At 36.2% G+C, this 19,621-nt stretch overlaps 1 protein-coding gene across 1 annotated transcript in view; it reads right to left on the bottom strand.

Annotated features, from left to right (window-relative positions):
* Positions 1–13,128: 13,128 nt before the first annotated feature.
* LOC128649261 (fructose-1,6-bisphosphatase isozyme 2-like) overlaps positions 13,129–19,621 on the bottom strand; it is a 101,168-nt gene continuing 94,675 nt past the window's right edge. Inside the window, 1 exon segment of the mRNA XM_053702423.1 lies at positions 13,129–14,101. Within this exon segment, the coding sequence (XP_053558398.1) occupies positions 13,907–14,101 (195 nt within the window). The 3' untranslated portion in view covers positions 13,129–13,906.

Raw genomic sequence — 19,621 nt, 5'->3', positions numbered from 1 at the left:
GTGGCAATATTTTAGTGGCATAATTGTGACTTAAAGGGACAGTCTACACCAGAATTTTTATTGTTTTAAAAGATAGATAATCCCTTTATTACCCATTTCCCAGTTTTGCATAACTAACACATTTATAATAATATACTTTTAACCTCTGTGATTATCTTGTATCTAAGCCTCTGCAAACTGCCCCTTTTTTCAGTTCTTTTGACAGACTTGCAGTCTAGCCAATCAGTGCCTGCTCCCAGATAACTTCTCGTGCACGAGCACAGTGTTATCTATATGAAATTCGTGAACTAACACCCTCTAGTGGTGAAAAACTGTTAAAATGCAATCTGAAAGAGGTGGGCTTCAAGGTCTAAGAAATTAGCATATGAACCTCCTAGGTTAAGCTTTCAACTAAGAATACCAAGAGAACAAAGCAGAATTGGTGATAAAAGTAAATTAGAAAATTGTTTAAAATTACATGCTCTATCTGAATCGTGAAAGTTTATTTTGGCCTAGACTGTCCCTTTAATTAAGGGACTATCTATCTATCTTTTTAAACAATAAAAATTATGGTGTAGACTTTCCCTTTAATATATTTACTCATCTATCTAAAGAAAATAACTTTCCTGGGGAGTCTAAAGTTCCATAGTTTGTTGCAAATGCATATACAGTAATTTGATCTTCTAAAAGATACCACCTACTATGGAATTACAGTGCTGAAATAATTATACTAGATTAAAGGAACAATTTAGCTCATAATTAAAGGAACATGAAAGTTAAAATTAAGCTTTTATCATTCAGACAGAGAATTTAATTTTAAAAATCGAGTATACTTCCATTATACAATTTGCATTGCTCTCTTGGTATCGTTTGTTGAAGAACATATCGTACCTAGGTATGCTCTTCAATTTAGGATGCCAGGTGAACAAAGTAAATTTGATAATGAAGACAATTTAAACTTTTGTTTTAATTGCATGCGCTAGCTGAATCAAGAAAGTTCCTGTCACTTTTAAGCTGTTTTATATTGTTTAATGTGTTAGAAAACTAACATTTGTAAAAAGCCCATGTGATAAATAGAGTAAAAAAATACAACCTAACTTATCCAATTAAGGACAGTACCTCTTTGAAGGGGTTAAATAGGGCATCTCTTGCACAGGAAGAAGTATATGGCCAAAATCCTGGAAATCTGTTTCAGGACTGCAGTGGTGACATTACCAGGGCCGCCACTAGAAATTTTGGGGCCCCTGACTCAACCATTGATCAGGGCCCCCCCCCCCTCCTATGACATGTGCAATTTTTGACCAAGTGACTAAAACGTATATGCACTTTATTCTTAATTGTCTATTTAAACTTGGAAATGTTGTAAAGGTAGTAACATACAAACACACAGACACACTCACACACTGAATCACACACACACTCACACATAAGGATTCACATATAGACACTCTAGCAGACACGCAAAGAAACAGACAGACACCCAAACACTCAGCACTTGTTTACATTGACCTGACAAGTAATGAGGTAAACTACAGTTTTGTAAAAAAAAAAAAAAAAGATTTAGAAAACAAAATATGGAGTTCTGATTATCTTTTTGTAAAGGAAGATGACAACTAAATTATGACAACAGCATGCAGTGGCTGAAAGGAAGGGCCCTGAACTGCCTAAATAATAATTTAAAGGTTAAATGGTGGATTGGTTACTTCTGGAAAGGCCTTGTTAGTCTCAAAGTCTGTAGAAAGATGTGAATAATTAGTAGTAAGGTCAAAATGTCTTAAAAAGGAACAGACAATGGACACACACACACACACAAACTCAAACTTGCACATACACCCAAGGAAACACCAACAGAGACAGCCTCAGAAAACACACATACAGAGACACCCACAGAAAACACACAAAGTCATACACACACAGAGAGACAATGATATAAAAAACCCAGAAAGACATACATACATACACTCTCACTGAGACATCCACAGAAAACACACAAAGACATCCTCACACCCTCACAGAGACACCCACATAAAACACATACCCTCACAGAGACATCCACAGAAAACACAGACATACATACACACACACACCCTCACAGAGACATCCACAGAAAACACAAACATACACACACCCTCACAGAGACACCCACAGAAAAAGCTCAAAGACATATGCACACACCCTCACAGACATCCACAGAAAATGCACAAAGACATACACACCCACCACACCCACCCTCATAGAGAGACCCACATATAAAAAATACATACACACTCGTAGAGACACAAACCAAAGCACAAAGACATAAACACAGACACCCACAGAAACACTCACATGTAGAAACATTTATGCACCTTGCATCCCCTAAATCAACAGTGTGTGACATGCATGATAAATATTTTTTTATAAATTAAGAGATCACTTTTTAAAGAATCATATTTGTATATGTGCAAACAAAAATAATTCTGTGAATGCAAAATTGTACATTAATGAGCTGGGTAGATGGCTAGATGAATAAAAGTACCTTTAAAAGGTTGACATATGTTTGTTTGTTTTTTCCCCATTTTCCCCAACCAAGAGCACCACTTCAAATATAGTGTACAAATTTTCCCAGCTGTCAGCTGTACTTATGGATTTTGAAAATGCTGTACTCTATATGGTCTTGGTGGAACCATAAGCTGTGGTACTCATACCATTAGATCTGGTTAAATGCAGGATTTAGGCTTGTTGGTATGCATTTCAAAATTAAGTCAGCTGTAGTGTAAACTGTACAGTTTTAAGTCAAACACTGAGCAATCTTAGTCTGAGAGTATAACATGTTATGTAGATGTAAAAATCTTAGATAAAATGCCTCCTTGCATCTGGAAAGTGTGGAGATAATGCATATCTGCCAAAAGGGCATCTACCATTTGTGTATTTAGGAGGAAACATTTCTGCATGGTTTTAAATATAGAATTTCTACAGCATTGTCAAATAATCATAAATACACTGCTGCTAAAAAAAAACAATCCAAAATTGCACAAAGAAATAAAAAATATTTGCTAAGTAAGTCGTACCTCCTCTGCAAATGAAAGTGATCTGCCGTCTGACTCAGGCACACACTGTACAAAGTGCCAAGTCTGTCTCACACTGTGCATAGTGGTTTAGTGCACACTCAGAAATCCTCTCAAATGCTAATACTTTAGTCCTTGTAATAACATTTCCCATGCTCAATTAACACTCTGCTGTAGTACCACACTGGTGGCTGCCCAAATGTAAAAAAAAGTTAAGTTCTTGCCTCATGGGGCCCCCCTGGCTCATTGGGCCCCTGACTGGAGTCACCCCTGTCACCCCCTGATGGCGGCCCTGGACATTACAGTTCTCATGTACTTCACTTGCAACTAAACTATTTAAAGTAAAACACCCAGATCCATAAAGGAAAAAAAACATGCTTATTAATTTGCTTGTGCTCAATTCTGAGACTATTTATCCTTTTATATCAAACTCCAGCATTTAAAGTTAACATTTAAATTTTGCATTGACTATATTTATCTCAATACTTTTTCAAAACTGTTTAGCACATTTTATAGAAGGCATTGTCCCAAAGAAATCAGCTCTTTTACCTGTAACAAAAATACAAACACCCCCCAACAGTAAAACCCCCCACCCACACAACCAACCCCCCAAATAAAATCATAACTAAAAAAAACTAAGCTCCCCATTGCCCTTTTAAGGGCATTTGGATGGGCATTGCCCTTAAAAGGGCATTTAGCTCTTTTTCAATTGCCCAAACCCTAATCTAAAACTAAAACCCACCCAATAAACCCTTAAAAAAAAACTAACACTAACCCCCGAATATCCACTTACAGTTTTGAAGACCGGACATCCATCCTCAACGAAGCCTGGAGAAGTCCTCAGCGAAGCAGCAAGAAGTCCTCAATGAAGCCGGGAGAAGTCTTCATCCAAGCCGGCAGAAGTGGTCCTCCAGACGGAGCACCCTCTTCAATCGAAGTCTTCTTCCCGAATGAAGGTTCCTTTAAGTGAAGTCATCCAAGATGGCGTCCCTTGAATTCCGATTGGCTGATAGAATTCTATCAGCCAATCCGAATTAAAGGTGAAAAAATCCTATTGGCTGATGCAATCAGCCAATAGGATTGAGCTTCAATCCTATTGGCTGATCCTATCAGCCAATAGGATTGAGCTCACATTCTATTGGCTGTTCCAATCGGCCAATAGAATGCAAGCTGAAAGTTTATTTTGGCCTAGACTGTCCCTTTAAAATAAATACAAACTTAGCTGTGAAATAAAAATAAAACCTAAGATAGCTACAATATAAGTATTAGTTATTTTGTAGCTAGCTTAGGTTTTTTTTTACAGGTAAGTATGTATTTAGTTTTAAAGGTGATATTTAGGTAATAATGGTAAGGTTTATTTAGATTTATTTTAAATATATTTAAGTTAGAGGGTGTTAGGGTTAGGGTTATGTTAGAGTTAGGGTTAGATTTAGGGTTACGTTAGGGTTAGGATTAGGGGTTAATATATTTATGTCGTGTTAGTGATGTGGGAGGTCAGAGGTTTAGGGGTTAATAATTTATTTTAGTATATTTCGTTGTGGGGGGCTTGCGGTTTAGTGGTTAATAAGTTTATTATAGCGGCGGTGTGGGCAGACGGCAGATTAGGGGTTAATAATCTTTAAATAGTGTTTGTGATGCGGGAGGGTGGCGGTTTAGGGGTTAATAGGTTTATTATAGTGGCGACGATGTCGGGAGCGGCGGAATAGGGGTTAATAAAAAAAATTAGTGACAGCGATGTTGGGAGCGGAAGATTAGGGGTTAATAAATTTATGATAGAGTTTGCAATGTGGGAGGGCCTCGGTTTAGGGGTTAATGGGTAGTTTATGGGTGTTAGTGTACTTTTTAACACTTTAGTTATGAGTTTTATGCTACAGCTTTGTAACGTAAAACTCATAACTACTGACTTTAGATGGCGGTACGGATCTTGTCAGTATAGGGTGTACCGCTCACTTTTTGGCCTCCCAGGCAAACTCGTAATACCGACGCTATGGAAGTCCCATTGAAAAGGACTTTTTTAAAAGTGCGGTACTGACATTGCGTGATGACCAAAAAGGTGTGCGATACACCTATACCAACAAGACTTGTAATACCGGCGTTAGGGAAAAAGCGTTATTTTTCACTCATAACACCAAACTCGTAATCTAGCTGTATATTAGGTGCCGAATCACTTTGTTTGAATAACTTTCCAATAAATACCTCTTGTTTAGATATATATTCTCCCTTGTGTGAGTAGTCTGTAAACCTGTTCTCTAAGATGTGTAATGAAGTAAAGAGAAGCTTTTTGATTTACTAACACATGCTTTTAGTTCTGCCTGCTTGTTGCGGTATCCTCCCTCCAGACAGTCACAGTAAACATTTGTTGAAAAAAGACACACCTACTGCAAGGTGACTTCAGGACCCCTCTAGGCTGCAGAGAACTGCTCTGTAACAACAGAGACAATTAAAAACAATCCACAGGTGGTCCCCCTTCAGTATCATGTGACCTGACATAACTGGGAGCTCAGCTGCATAGATAAAAAGCCTGCGTCAGTGATAGAGATGTTCTACTCTGCGGAAGCAATTTTATGACTTTTATGGTGTGGTGTGGTGTGGGATGTGATTAGAAGTGGCAAGTAACATTTTGTCCTGGCTAGTAGCTTAGGGCTTGAAAATGTGAGCCCTGTTTATATACCGTATATATATATATATACATCTTGACATGTGATTTTGTATGTATCTCTATGTTAAAGCCCTTTGCCTAATTTTTTCACCTGAGATCTTATATCTTTGAGCCTTTATGCCTTTTGTGTGCAATATTTTGTATTAATAATTTTATTAGATAGTGAAGGGATCTGAGGGGAGAAATAGTTTATGTTGGTTGTTTGCTTCCTTGAGTAGATATGTTTTAATCTCTGAAAGCTTGAGATCAGTTTACAGGATGAGGCAAAGTATATGTATAGTTGTAGACAAGCCTTATACGCTGAAATATGAAGATGTAATGAGAGAGTTTTTTAGACAATGACAAAAATATAGAAGGGTTGAATGCTTTGTAGTTTGTGCATTATTGTCAAGATGTTTAGTTGTATTCTCAAGGCTACATTTAGCCACCAATCAGCAAGCGCTAACCAGGTGCTAAACGAAAAATGGTCCGTCTCCTAAGCGTACATTCCTGCTTTTAAAATAAAGATACCAAGAGAAATTGAAGAAAAATTGACAATAGGAGTAAATTAGAAAGTTGCTTAAAATTGCATGCTCTATCTGAATCATGAAAAAAAAATGTGGGTTTCATATCCCTTTAAAGGGACAGTAGACATACAGAATAATGTTATAAAATTATGTTCATAGTGCAGAATTATATAAAATTAACTTCATAAATTAAAAGCTCCAGGCTCTACTGAGCGAGTCTTGGATTTCCAAAGCGCTTTGCGGACGTGCTGGCTAGTCACAGCACGCCCGATCGCGCTATTGGACTAAATGTAGCTCGCTCCCGCTCTGGTCTAGTAGCTAAGATAATTTTATATAATTCTGCACTATGTGCAGAATTCTATAACATTATTCTGTACATTTACTTTCCCTTTTATATGAGCCAGTAGAGCAATTGATAGAGAAATGAAGCAGATAAGAAGCAGTATTAGTGATAGACTGCAGAGAGGGGATACAGTAGGTTGGGAGATCAGAGACAATGGGTTTACATTAATCATAATGGGATAAGATGAATGAGTGGACATGAGTCTCAGTTATGTCTTGTGAAAAGAAGGGATACATTTTAGAGATGTAGCAGGAACTAAGAATGTGAGAAGCAAAAGAAAGTTCTGTATTAAAGGCAACCCAAGGCAGCAGCCGTGAAGGACTGAAATGAGGACAACTGAGATTTAAAGGGACAGTTTACTCAAAAATGTTATCCCCTTTAATTTGTTCCCAATGATCCACTTTACCTGCTGTAGTGTATTAAATTGTTTTCATTACCATTATATTGGCATTTGAAATAGTTTATTTAGCCTGTGTTATCTCCACCCACCCTGAAAGTTTTTGGCCTCAAGGCCAAGCTGTGTTAACACAGCCAGTAGAAGAAATTACACTCCCAGTGGGTTATAGAAGAGATAAAGTAATACAATGTTAATTTTCCATTGTTCTCTCCATGTATTGGTGATTGGTTTATGGACAGATATAAGATAAAGAAGCAGGTATATGTACACAATGTGAAAAAGTAATGAGATCTGATTATACCTACAAGCTCAACCCATTTTATTAGGTTCTGGCTTCAAAACACAAAATCAGCTATTTCATATACACAAATAAACCTTAAAAAGCAAATCTCATACATTTTATACACTGCAGCTAGTAAAAAAAAGTAATTGGAAACTATTTTATAGTATACTGTCCCTTTAAGTAACTAGGTAGTGGTTGAAGAGGTTTGAGGCAGGGTTTAGTTTTGAAGATAATAAGAAGACATCCAGGATACAATATTGAATGGGCAGTTGATGATGAACAATAACAGCCATTACCTGCACTTGTCAGAGCCTGAGACCCCTCATTGGAAAGGGTCACACTCTTAATATGGAGAGTTTCAAGCACCTTTCCATTTTTCCAGGGAGCAAACACAGGGGACTGGCACTAGCCACCTTATCCCTTTAAGACATTTTCACTGGTTTAACAGTTGTCATCCACATCATAGAGGGACATAAATGAGGAATCTCATGCCTCTCTATGTGGGCGAGAAGTTCTACATAGAATGGCAGAAGATCCCTGTTTTTCTGGTAATCAACTGCATGTTTAAGTTTTATGAGACCCAATGAGTTATTTTATACTAGGCGATAATCCTGCCCAGAGGGCAGTCTATTTAAAAAAAAAAAACTACAAAGCCCAAAGCTAAAATAAAAAATTTAAAATTACAGAAAAAAATAAACAAAGCTATCCAAAATAAAAAATTTAAACCGAAACTAATACTTCTATAAAAACCCACCCAAAAATAAAAACACCCCCTAATCTAATACTAAACTACCAATAGCGCTTACAGGGGTTTTGTAGGGCATTGCAAGTTAACAGTAAAACCCCCCACCCACCAAACCCCCCAAAATAAAAAAAAAACCTAACACTTAAAAAAACCTAAACTACCCATTGCCCCTAAAGGGGCATTTGTATGGGCATTGCCAGGGTTTTTTTGTGCTGGAAAAGAGCTGATTGCCCTCTTAAGGGCAGTAAAAGAGCTAAATGCCCTTTTAAGGGCAATGCCCATACAAATGCCCCTTTAATGGCAATGGGTAGTTTAGTTTTTTTTAGTGTTATTTTTTTTTGGGGGGGGGGGGGTTGGTGGGTGGGTTTTTTTTACTGTTAGTGGGGATTTAGTAATTTTTAAATGTAAAAGAGCTCTTTAACTTAGGGGACAATGCCCTACAAAAGGACCTCTTAAGGGCTATTGGTAGTTTAGGGGGTGTTTTTATTTTGGGGGGGCTTTTTTTATTTTCATAGGGATTAGCTTTAATTTTTTTATTTTTGATAATTTTGTTTATTTTTTTGTAATTTAATGTTAGGTTTTATTTAAGTGTAACTTAGTATTGGGGTTAATTTAGGGGGTGTTAGTTTAGGGGGCTTAGTAATTAAATTAGTTATTTGTGTTGTGGGGGGTCGGCGGTTTAGGAGTTAATAGGTTAATTAGGTTTATTGCGATGTGGGGGTTTGTCGGTTTAGGGGTTAATAGATTAATTAGGTTTATTGCGATGTCGGAGGTTGGCGGTTCAGGAGTTAATAGGTTAATTAGGTTTATTGCAATGTGGGGGTTTGTCGGTTTAGGGGTTAATAGGTTAATGAGGTTTATTGCAATATGGGGGGTTGGCGGTTAAGGGGTTAATATTTTAATTATGTTATTTTCGGATTAGGGGTTAATTACTTTATTATTTTGCGATGTGGGGGTTTGCGGTTTAGGTGTTTGTTAATACTTGATGCAGGCTGTCGCATGTTTTTTATTTATTGCCGGCGGTTACGTGTTTTTACGTTATTTTGTGCCTAGCGCAGCCAACATTCCTTTGAGGATGCATGCGCAACTGGCGACAGTGATGGATGCGTTAGAAACGCGATTATAGTATAGATTATAATTAACTCTTAAAACACCACAAGAATACTTGGTGTAGATTATACTGTTGTTGAAAAGCTTAGCAGAAAACGTAATATTCAAATTGAGAATTTTGTACTGATAATCTTTTCAATGGGGCTAGAATCTGCTTAAAATATCAATTTTTTCTCCAATTTTTGGCAACTGAGCATATAATACGGGAATTAAGCCGAATATATATAACAAAATTATTTTATTTATTTTCTACTTTTCGTATAACACTGTAAACTAACATAGAGATTATTTTGTGATTTCTTATGAAATAATTGTACACTAGACATTAACATTTTTTTATTCAAAATGTATATATAGGTGGGTGAATGTCTGTTTAATTTTCTCCTCAAAAGGTAGTTAAACTATTTCTTAAAAGATTTTTCCGATACTTATTGTCACTATATCACACAAAACTACAGTGCAGATTATATTCCTATAAAAAATACATTTAATACAGAATGTATCTATATAAATCTTTAATAATAAAGGAACTGGAAGAAGGTTCTGCCCATATACTGTAGATGATATTAGTCAAACAGAATTATGTTTAATAATTAAACATTCTGGCCTCGATTATAAGTGGAGCACAAAAATACTGCGCTACTGCTCAAGTTAATGCACTCATATTACAAGTTAAAAGTAATATATTTGCACTCTAGCGTGCGCTAACATCTGGATGTCGCATAGTGCAGGTGTGCTAAATCTCTTTCATAACAGACTTATATGGGGGTGTGCTGAAAAACTCATGTCAACTATCACTTGTGTGCTAAACAGAAGGTGATGTATTCTGAACTAGTTCAAATAGTGGAGCTCATCCCTTACTTTTAAGCAATGAAAATAAACCTTTATTTTGTATTTAATTTGTATAAATATGAGTGAAATATTTTATTTTATTATATTATACATGTTTTGTTATACATTTATTCAAGCGTTAAAGGGGCATTATACACCAAAATTATTAGGTGTAGATAAAATTTGCAATTGGCATGCATTGCCTATTTTGCAGCTAACTCTCCTAAAATTGGGATAAACCATGCAGGGTGTTTCACTGAATATGCATACCTAAGTATTATACTCTAATAACTGAGCTATTGTTTTCTCTTCACTCCCTAACTGCCTACAGCAGGAAGTCACTTACTGACATGCCTGGCTCACTAAAGCTATATGAGGTCTGCTGAGAAACTGTTGTTTTATTTGTAAAGGATCATATTTCACTGAGAAGTGTGTCTACACCTAATGCTTTATTTAAATAGCCTATAATGCCCCTTTAACACTTTACTTTAAGTTTCCAAGTAAGCAAAATTGTCAGCACTATTTAGTGTTGCGTTTCAGCGTAACACTTATCTTACCAGTATAGTATGCATTCAAAGTATAAGTCTTGCTAAAAATGTCAGCCATTTTAAGATTCTCTGGTAAACCTTTTTTACCATTCACATGTAATTCTAGATTGTGCACTATTCGTATCACAGTGCCTCAATAATGATAATGCACACCCTGCATTAACAGTTGCGCTCCACTTGTAATCTACCCCTCTATATGGAGTCATTTTATCAGACAGTTGTTTTGTATATCATATCATTTTAACTTTACTTTTGATGAAGAGGCGCCACAATATGTCAATCATTACTAGTGTTTGTTTAATTAACTTGAAAGAATTATGTTACCCATGTTACATTCTGATTTAAAGGGATGTTAAACAGTCAGTTTTATTGTTGTATTAAAAACAAAATACTAAGCAGTATAGAGAAGGCATTGCAATATTATTCATCTATTTAAATAGATTTTACCTTTTATTTATTTTTTACTCTACATTTGTGCAGTGTCTTTTACTTCCTGTCAGAGCCCAACAAGGAGGAGGAGACCTTTGCAAGATGTTTTATCTTAACATTATAACATCTAGGCTAGTGAATAAACTAGATAACAGGGAGTTAGAGTTGCTCATGTGAGGAACTGACAGAGTAAAAATGTCCACTCTTATCACACTGGGGCCAGGGACTACACTGAGAATTTCAGAAATCAAGTAAGTTGTTTGCTGTTTTTTTGGTACAACCTGTTCCTTTTTATGTTTACTTGATGTAACATTTTGTTTTTACTGAAGGAGCACTGTTTAAATTACAAATATCTCTTTAGTAAGCAAGGTAAGATGAATGCTTTGCACAATTGTCTCCTACTAAAAATAATGTGATAATGATATATATATATATATATATATATATATATATATGTGTGTATATATATATATATATATATATAATTTTGAAACTACATTAAAAGAAATTGTTATTCAAAAAGACCTGGTGAGTGCCTTTCTCTTTTTCAAAAGTATATACATATTTTTTAAGTGCACCCTGGGCAGAAGATTTATTTCAAATATGTTACTGAGAGTGCTGTACCACCAATGACTGTTTTTTAATATATATATATATATACGCAAAGATGAGTGCACTCACCAGGACTTTAAAAAGTTCTGGTGAGTGCATACTTCTTGCCTCTACAATTATCTCTGTTGCACCTCAGGCATTTGTGACTTGTTATCTGGAGTGCTTGTCTTCTATACATCTATATATATATATATATATATATATATATATATATATATATATACTGTATATAATACAACATAAATGTAAAATGTATTTTTTACCCATGCAAGCAGCCTACAGACATGGACACAGATGGCAATCCTATGACCCTAGTACTCAGTGTACTCAAAACAAATTTGTTGTCATCCACCATATTGTTTGATATTATTGACTGCAGTTGCAGTTGAATCCATACTATATATCAATAGTCATTGAGCTTTAATTGATATATCTAATGTTATTTTATAAGAAAATATGGCTTTAATGTTTCTTTATTGTCCATTTAAATGATAAATGAACTATGGGTTTTTGCCGTTCCTGGAGTAGGGGTATGTTTGGTTACTATGTAATATATATACGTACTAAGGCGTACATTTAGATACTGTTGTATTAGTGTGTGGTTTGTTTGGTTACTATGTTTGGTTACTATGTAATATATAGTCTTTAACACAGGGCAAAAGGGGCAGCTGCCCAGGGCCCAGTCTCTGTTGGGGGGCCCAAGAGTCCTAAAAAAAATATATATATTTTTTTTTTATGGTTCATACCAGACTGCTGATGTGACATGGGGAACACACACATTCAGTCATAATACTGTCACAAGTACTCTGCTTATATATATATTTTTTAAAAACTGTGCAGACCGTGCCAGTGTCATGTGACATGCCAAGCTATTGCAATATGCTGTTTTAGATGTGCACTGTGCAGCACTGAATGCAAATCCCTAACTCGGCATCCAGACATTCCCACTGCATCAGAAAAAGTCCTACTGGGGTTACCACTGTTACCAGGTAACTGCTCTGGTGGTGGGGATAGTTTCTGGGTAGGGCTGACTGTAGGCGCATGCAGTTGAAAGCTGGAGCGGCAAGCACGTGAGGATTTGAGCATCTGTGCAGCTGCATACACTGCTCTCTTCAGTCTTGAGGCTGTATGACACATCTCACACTGAATCCATGCAGCCTTGGGCAGACAGCATCCAGTCTGCTGGTCCCCTTAACCCTGCTCTTTCTGCTGTGGCCCTAAGATCAACTAACTGAAGTTTGTTAGGGGAACAGTGCTTTGTAGAAAGGTGTCAGTGGGAAGAATAAGTGAGTGCACACACGCCCCTCCCCATGCAGCATTGTCTAGTGCAGGGTGAGAGGGAACTTGTTCCTAGCAAAGAAGTGACATGTGCTGCTGTGGCTGATGTATAGTGTCATGCTGATACTTCACACATTAATGTAAGGTTTATTTTTATAGTTTTTGTTTTCTCTCTGTCTCAGATTTTACAGCTTCCCATAGCAGTTCTGCTGTTCCAGTCAGTAAACTTATATGTGTCTGTACCTCCATGCTTCCTCCTCAGTCTTTAACTTGCTTTGCTCCTGTTGGCTGCCCTAAATCTCTTTAACCAGCTAACCTCACACCAAAATCACATTCAAAAGAATATTAAATTAATCCACAGTGGAGGAATTAATATATTTATTTACTTATTTAATACTGCTTAGGTCCAGTTTCACAAATTGCAATTTATTTCATTTTTTTAAATGATTAGCCCAGCAGTGGATGATCCACTGCTGGGCTAATAAATTTGAAAACAATTATAAAATAAATTGATTTAGTTGTTTTTTTGGGATGTTGGGGTGGAGAGCAAAATTGCATGGGGTGGGGGGGGGGGGGGCAAGAATTTTTTTGCCCAGTGTCCAGTCAATATTAAAGACGGCCCTGACTAAGGTGTACATTTAGATACTGTTGTATTAGTGTGTGGTTTGTTTGGTTACTATGTAATATATATATATACGTACTAAGGCGTACATTTAGATACTGTTGTATTAGTGTGTGGTTTGTTTGGTTACTATGTAATATATATATATATATACGTACTAAGGCGTACATTTAGATACTGTTGTATTAGTGTGTGGTTTGTTTGGTTACTATGTAATATATATATACGTACTAAGGCGTACATTTAGATACTGTTGTATTAGTGTGTGGTTTGTTTGGTTACTATGTAATATATATATATACGTACTAAGGCGTACATTTAGATACTGTTGTATTAGTGTGTGGTTTGTTTGGTTACTATGTAATATATATATACGTACTAAGGCGTACATTTAGATACTGTTGTATTAGTGTGTGGTTTGCTTTTCACAATTGCTTGACAAGATGGTATTGTTACATTTTGCTTATTTGGAAAACAAATATGAATTTGATGACAACAGGAAAACAATGGGGGGAAATTAGCTGCTCTTCTTGTGCTTCTCCACACAGACTAGATACTCCTGTACATCATCTGGCGAGCCAAGAATCAGTGGTACCCTCTGGTGAATACTTTCAGGCTTAACATCTAGCACCGGCTGTGTTCCAGTGGTCGCCATCCCACCAGCTTGCTCAATGATGAATGCCATTGGATTACACTCGTACAGCAGACGCAGCTGTGGAGGAAGGGAAGTCATGTTAAGTAATAATTTCAGATATTTTACATATTACTTTTAATTATGGAAATTCCAAGCAAGCTCCCAACTGTTCTGGATATTGTGTCACAGGTTCGAAGCTCTACTGTCATTCCCACTGCTTCCCCTTCACTGTTTCCAGAGTACGACCAAGCAGAGTCCTGGCCCTGCCTATGGCCTTTTTCAACTCTGCCCAACCCTCACCATGGCCATGACATTGAGTTTCATTGAAGAGCTACTGAAAATAATACTTAAAGGGCTAGATTACAAGTGGAGCGCTAAATTATTGCGTGCCTACAAATGTCAAATTTGCCCGTTTGTGGGCGTGCGATAAATAACCAGCCATTACTAGTGGCTTGTTTTTGCTACCTTGAACTCGCAGTAGCAATTTGCGCTCTGAAAATTAGATCTCTGGTTAATTTTCTAAAAGAACCCCAAATGCCCTCAAAATAGAGGGCATTATAGTTTATTTATTTAATTTGTTTTTAGCTTTTAAAAAAAAAAAAACTTCACTAGGCAGTTTTGGGGCTTTAAAGTTGTCGGGAGTGCCTTTACATTGCGGTCTATGGGAACTGTGTGTTCCCAGTAAATATATATGTATAAGCTTATATACATATATATTTATGTGTATATACACATATTAACACATAAATATATATGTATATAATCATATACATATATATTTACAAATTGCTGCCATCGCTGCGCCACTCACACCCTGAGCTGTGCGAGTTCTCATGCCATGTCTCACGGCATGAGAATAAGGTTCCCATTTGAGCCTATGGAAGCGCACTCTCATTAGCTCACGTTCGCATTGCTGTAAACTTGTAATACCAGCACAAATTAGGGTGCGCTGGTATTACTAAGTAGAGCACTAATATCGCTTTCAAGAAAGCAATATTTAGCGCTCCACTTGTAATCTGGCTCAAAATGTTTAAATAATTATTTTCTGTACCATATGATTTGTTTTTTGAGATATACCAGTCTGTGGTTTGAATATATATTACAAACTATTTACAGATCCAGCAAACATAAATGTACATATGGATAGTATATGATGTTCACAAGCAATTAGTACATAATAGTATATGAGTCCATTGCAGTTTACTTAATAATTTATCCTTAAACTCCTAATAGTAGGTAAAAAAAAAACTCCTAGTACAACATCCTTACTCATATTTTGCTTTGCCTGCTTTTACTGTAAAATATCTCTGAAAACTGTGCTTATTCTATTTCCTCCTGATATACTGGACGCCAAAGTCAAAATTATATTTTCAGTTAGAGCATGAAATAAAATAAAAAATAATTTCCCTTTCATTATCTAATGTACTGTGTTCTCTATGTATCCTTGTATTGTGTGCACTTTACATTAGCATTGTTTGAAACAATATTTGTAGTATTGTAGCAAACACTGCTGCCATATAATGCTTGCCCCTTTTCTACCTTGGTATGCTCTTCAACAAAGGATAACAAGAGAAAAAAGTAAATTTGTTAATAGAAGTATATTGGAAATTGTTTTTTTTCTAAAGTGTATGCTCTATCTGAATCAAAAAAGTTTAATTTTGACCTTCATATCCCTTTAAGTATTGTGAAATTTACCTAACCTTAAAACATTCTACGCAGTGATCAGTTAGATCAGAACACAAACTCATTTGCATCCGTCCCTAACTGGCCACTGCAATGGGCACCACTACCCATTTCAAGGGGTGTATTCCTTAACTGTTATTGATTTAAAAAATGTTGTAAATTATGCTAACAAAATGACAATGTTAAATGATTTTATAATATTTATAATGTATGCAGATCATTTGCAATACAGTGCTCGATTGCAGATATATGCTGTGAAAATTAAAAATGTCACCATATTAACTAAAATGAGGTTTCAATTAAAATATATATATATATATATATATATAAAATAAGAAATGTAACATAGCCAAGTCAAAATAAAATAAATAAATAAATATGTATTTAGCTGTGTAGTGAAGACTTGTGTGTAAATAAACTGGAACTGGTCTAATTACCAAGGTAAGAAGCCTGTTGCAAAGAAACAACAGGAAGAGAACTACAGGCGTTTTTCCCTCAAGCATCATCACATGCTTGAAATACAATCCAGCGCTTTAGAACTCTTCGGTAGAATACGGTACATAGGTCACAGTGAGAGTCAGTAAGCAGCTTGCTGTGCTGTCAGGCACCAGTGAGGACAACATAAGCTTATCTGTGACCTTAGTTTTATTGCTTGTCAGGTGTTTTTCATAGAATACTTATCACAAGGCTGTACAAGTATTTTGTTTTTTGGAGGTGATTGTTTTTAGATATCAAATGTGAATTTATTCGTTGCTAAAGCTGCTAATTAGGGTGTTACCGCCTGTGCTTAACCCTTAAAAAGCACACATTAACATGGATAAAAGACACTGATTCCTCTCCCAAGCTACCAGTGTTATCCACTTGAAGCAAAAAAGCAGTTGTTTTAGGCAGTAAATCTTCCAGTATGAATTATATGCATAACAAACTCACTCTCCTTTATCAATCAAATGATTACCTGTGAGTAGTATGAGCCGACCTGTCACAAGGAATAGTTCAAACACTCCGGTCTTGTAATAGAAACTTAGCCTTTATTGGATACAAATTGAAATAAAAGTTCACAGACCTTAGTGTTGTCAGCGCATATAACAAGTGAAATACCTCTGACCTCTTTAGGCGCGTCACCAGACGCGTTTCGACGTAGCTTTATCGATGGTGACCATAGTGTTGTTATATGCACCGACAACACTAAGGTCTGTGAACTTTTATTTCAATTTGTATCCAATAAAGGCTAAGTTTTACTATTACAAGAGTGGAGTGTTTGAACTATTCCTTGTGACAGGCCGGCTCATACTACTCACAGGTAATCATATGATTGATAAAGGAGAGTGAGTTTGTTATGCATATAATTCATACTGAAAGATTTACTGCCTAAAACAACTGTTTTTTTGATTGTTTTTAAACACAGCATAACTAGGGCTGGCAGCCTAGTTTAATTGGACAGCCAGATCGAATACCAAATACCTGAGCTGGCAACCCTATGTTTCATAACCTTATTCATTTTAAATTACTCTGGTTGCTGTATTACAGAGTATTTACAAAACTTTCAAATGATCTTTAAAGTTACTGAATCTTTGGCTTGGAACAAAACAATATGACACACTTTGATCTTGAGATATTGTAAAGATAGTCAAACACAATCCATGGGGATACATGTCAGTATTTTAAAAGCCACATATAGATTTATGGATAAAAAATTATTTCCCAAAAATGCCCTGTGGCACAGGGCCAGATTAACGGAGGGTTGCAGGGAGCCCTCTTTATGCTCTTCTCCTCTAGAGTTTTTTTTTCTGAGTTGTGCACACATTTTTAGTTCCACTTTTCATGGGGCTATATAAACAATGGCACACTATCTTAGTTCTGCTTTTTCCTGATTGTGGTGGTGGTGGTGGGGTATTCAAAAACTGGTGCAGAAGGCAATAAGTTGTCCATGGACCGCCAGTTGTAGATATATGTTACTCGCTTAAAATATGCCCAATATATCAATTGACCCACAGTTATTTAAAACCCAGCACACCTGTCACAATCAAATGCCCCGCCTAAGGAACCCTTAAAGGGACATAAAACCCAATATTTTTTTTTATGATTCAGATAGAGCATGTGCTTTTAAACAGCTTTCCTTTTTACTTCTATTATCTAATCTATTTTGTTCTCTTTGTGTCCTTTTGTTAAAAAGGGATACCTAGATAGGCTCAGGACCTGATGATTGGTGGCTGCATTTATCTGTCTTATACTATTGGCTCACACAGTGTGTTCAGCTAGCTTCAAGTAGTGCACTGGTACTTCTCCAAAAATGATACCAAGATAATAAAGCAATTAGATAATAGAAGTACATTTGAAAGATGTTTAAAAATGTATATTCTGTCTGAATCACAAAAGATGCATGTCCCTTTAACTCACAACTAATACCCCAAAGCAATCCATCCCGGTTTCCCTTCACTAACACTACCTAACACTTCCCTAACACTACCCCTAAACCCTACAAAAACAAACTAACTCCTTAAAAACACACAACATATTTAATTCTGATACTCTAGGGGCGCGATCCGATATCGATCGCAGTTTGCGGCGCAAGCGAGGGAACCGGCGTCGCCCGCAGTTTCAGCTCGCAACTCGAGCCATCCCATATAGGTCGCCGTCAGATGCTAACGTGCCGTAAGTCTCACAAACCAGCGATGTCCAGAAATCTGCGTAAGTACAAATTTCTGGCGTCGCCAGTGACTTGCGCCACGTTAGAATCTGCCGGCGCCTATAAAACCTGACTAAAGTTTAAAACACCCGCCCTGTCTAACACGCCTCCCTAACATAGCCCGCACTGTCTAACACGCCTCCCTAACATAGCCCGCACTGTCTAACCCTCTATCCGCTATCCCCCCTCACTATCCTAACAATAAAAAAGCTATTAACCCCTAAACCGCCGCTCCCGTACCCCGCCGCAACCTAATAAAGTTATTAACCCCTAAACCGCCGCTCCCGTACCCCGCCGCCAGCTATATTATATCTATAACCCCCTAAAGTGAGCCCCTAACACCGCCGCCATCTCTATTAAAATGATTAACCCCTAATTTAATCTACCTACCCCACCGCCAGCTATGTTATCTATATTAACCCTAAGTATATTATAGTTAATATAGGTATTACATTATATATATTAACTATATTAACCCCAATTATATTAGGGTTAATATAGTTAATATAGTTACTATAGTATTTATATTAACTATATTAACTCTATCTAACCCTAACTAAATTTATATTAAATTAATCTAATTCATTTATAAACTAAAATATTCCTTTTTAAATCTAAATACTTACCTATAAAATAAACCCTAAGATAGCTACAATATAATTAATAATTACATTGTAGCTATGTTAGGGTTAATATTTATTTTACAGGTAAATTGTTAATTATTTTAACTAGGTATAATAGATATTAAATAGTTATTAACTATTTAATATCTACCTAGTTAAAATAATTACCCAATTACCTGTAAAATAAATCCTAACCTAAGTTACAAATACACCTACACTATCAATAAATTTAATAAACTACTAACATCTATCTAAAAATACAATTAAATTAACTAAACTAAATTACAAAAAAAAAAACCCACTAAATTACAAAAAATAAAAAAAAGATTACAAGATATTTAAGCTAATTACACCTATTCTAAGCCCCCTAATAAAATAATAAACCCCCAAAATAAAAAAAATTCCCTGCCCTATTCTAAATTTAACAAATTTCAAAGCTCTTTACCTTACCAGCCCTTAAAAGGGCCTTTTGTGGGCATGCCCCAAAGAATTCAGCTCTTTTGCATACAACAAATACAATACCCCCCCCCCCCATTACAACCCACCACCCACATACCCCTATTCTAAACCCACCCAAACCCCCCTTAAAAAAGCCTAACACTACCC

This window comes from Bombina bombina, chromosome 2 (genome assembly GCF_027579735.1).
Source record: "Bombina bombina isolate aBomBom1 chromosome 2, aBomBom1.pri, whole genome shotgun sequence".
In the NCBI taxonomy this organism is placed as follows: domain Eukaryota; kingdom Metazoa; phylum Chordata; class Amphibia; order Anura; family Bombinatoridae; genus Bombina; species Bombina bombina.
The sequence above is the reverse complement of the archived record's forward strand: the minus strand, read 5'-3'. Positions and strand labels throughout refer to the sequence as shown.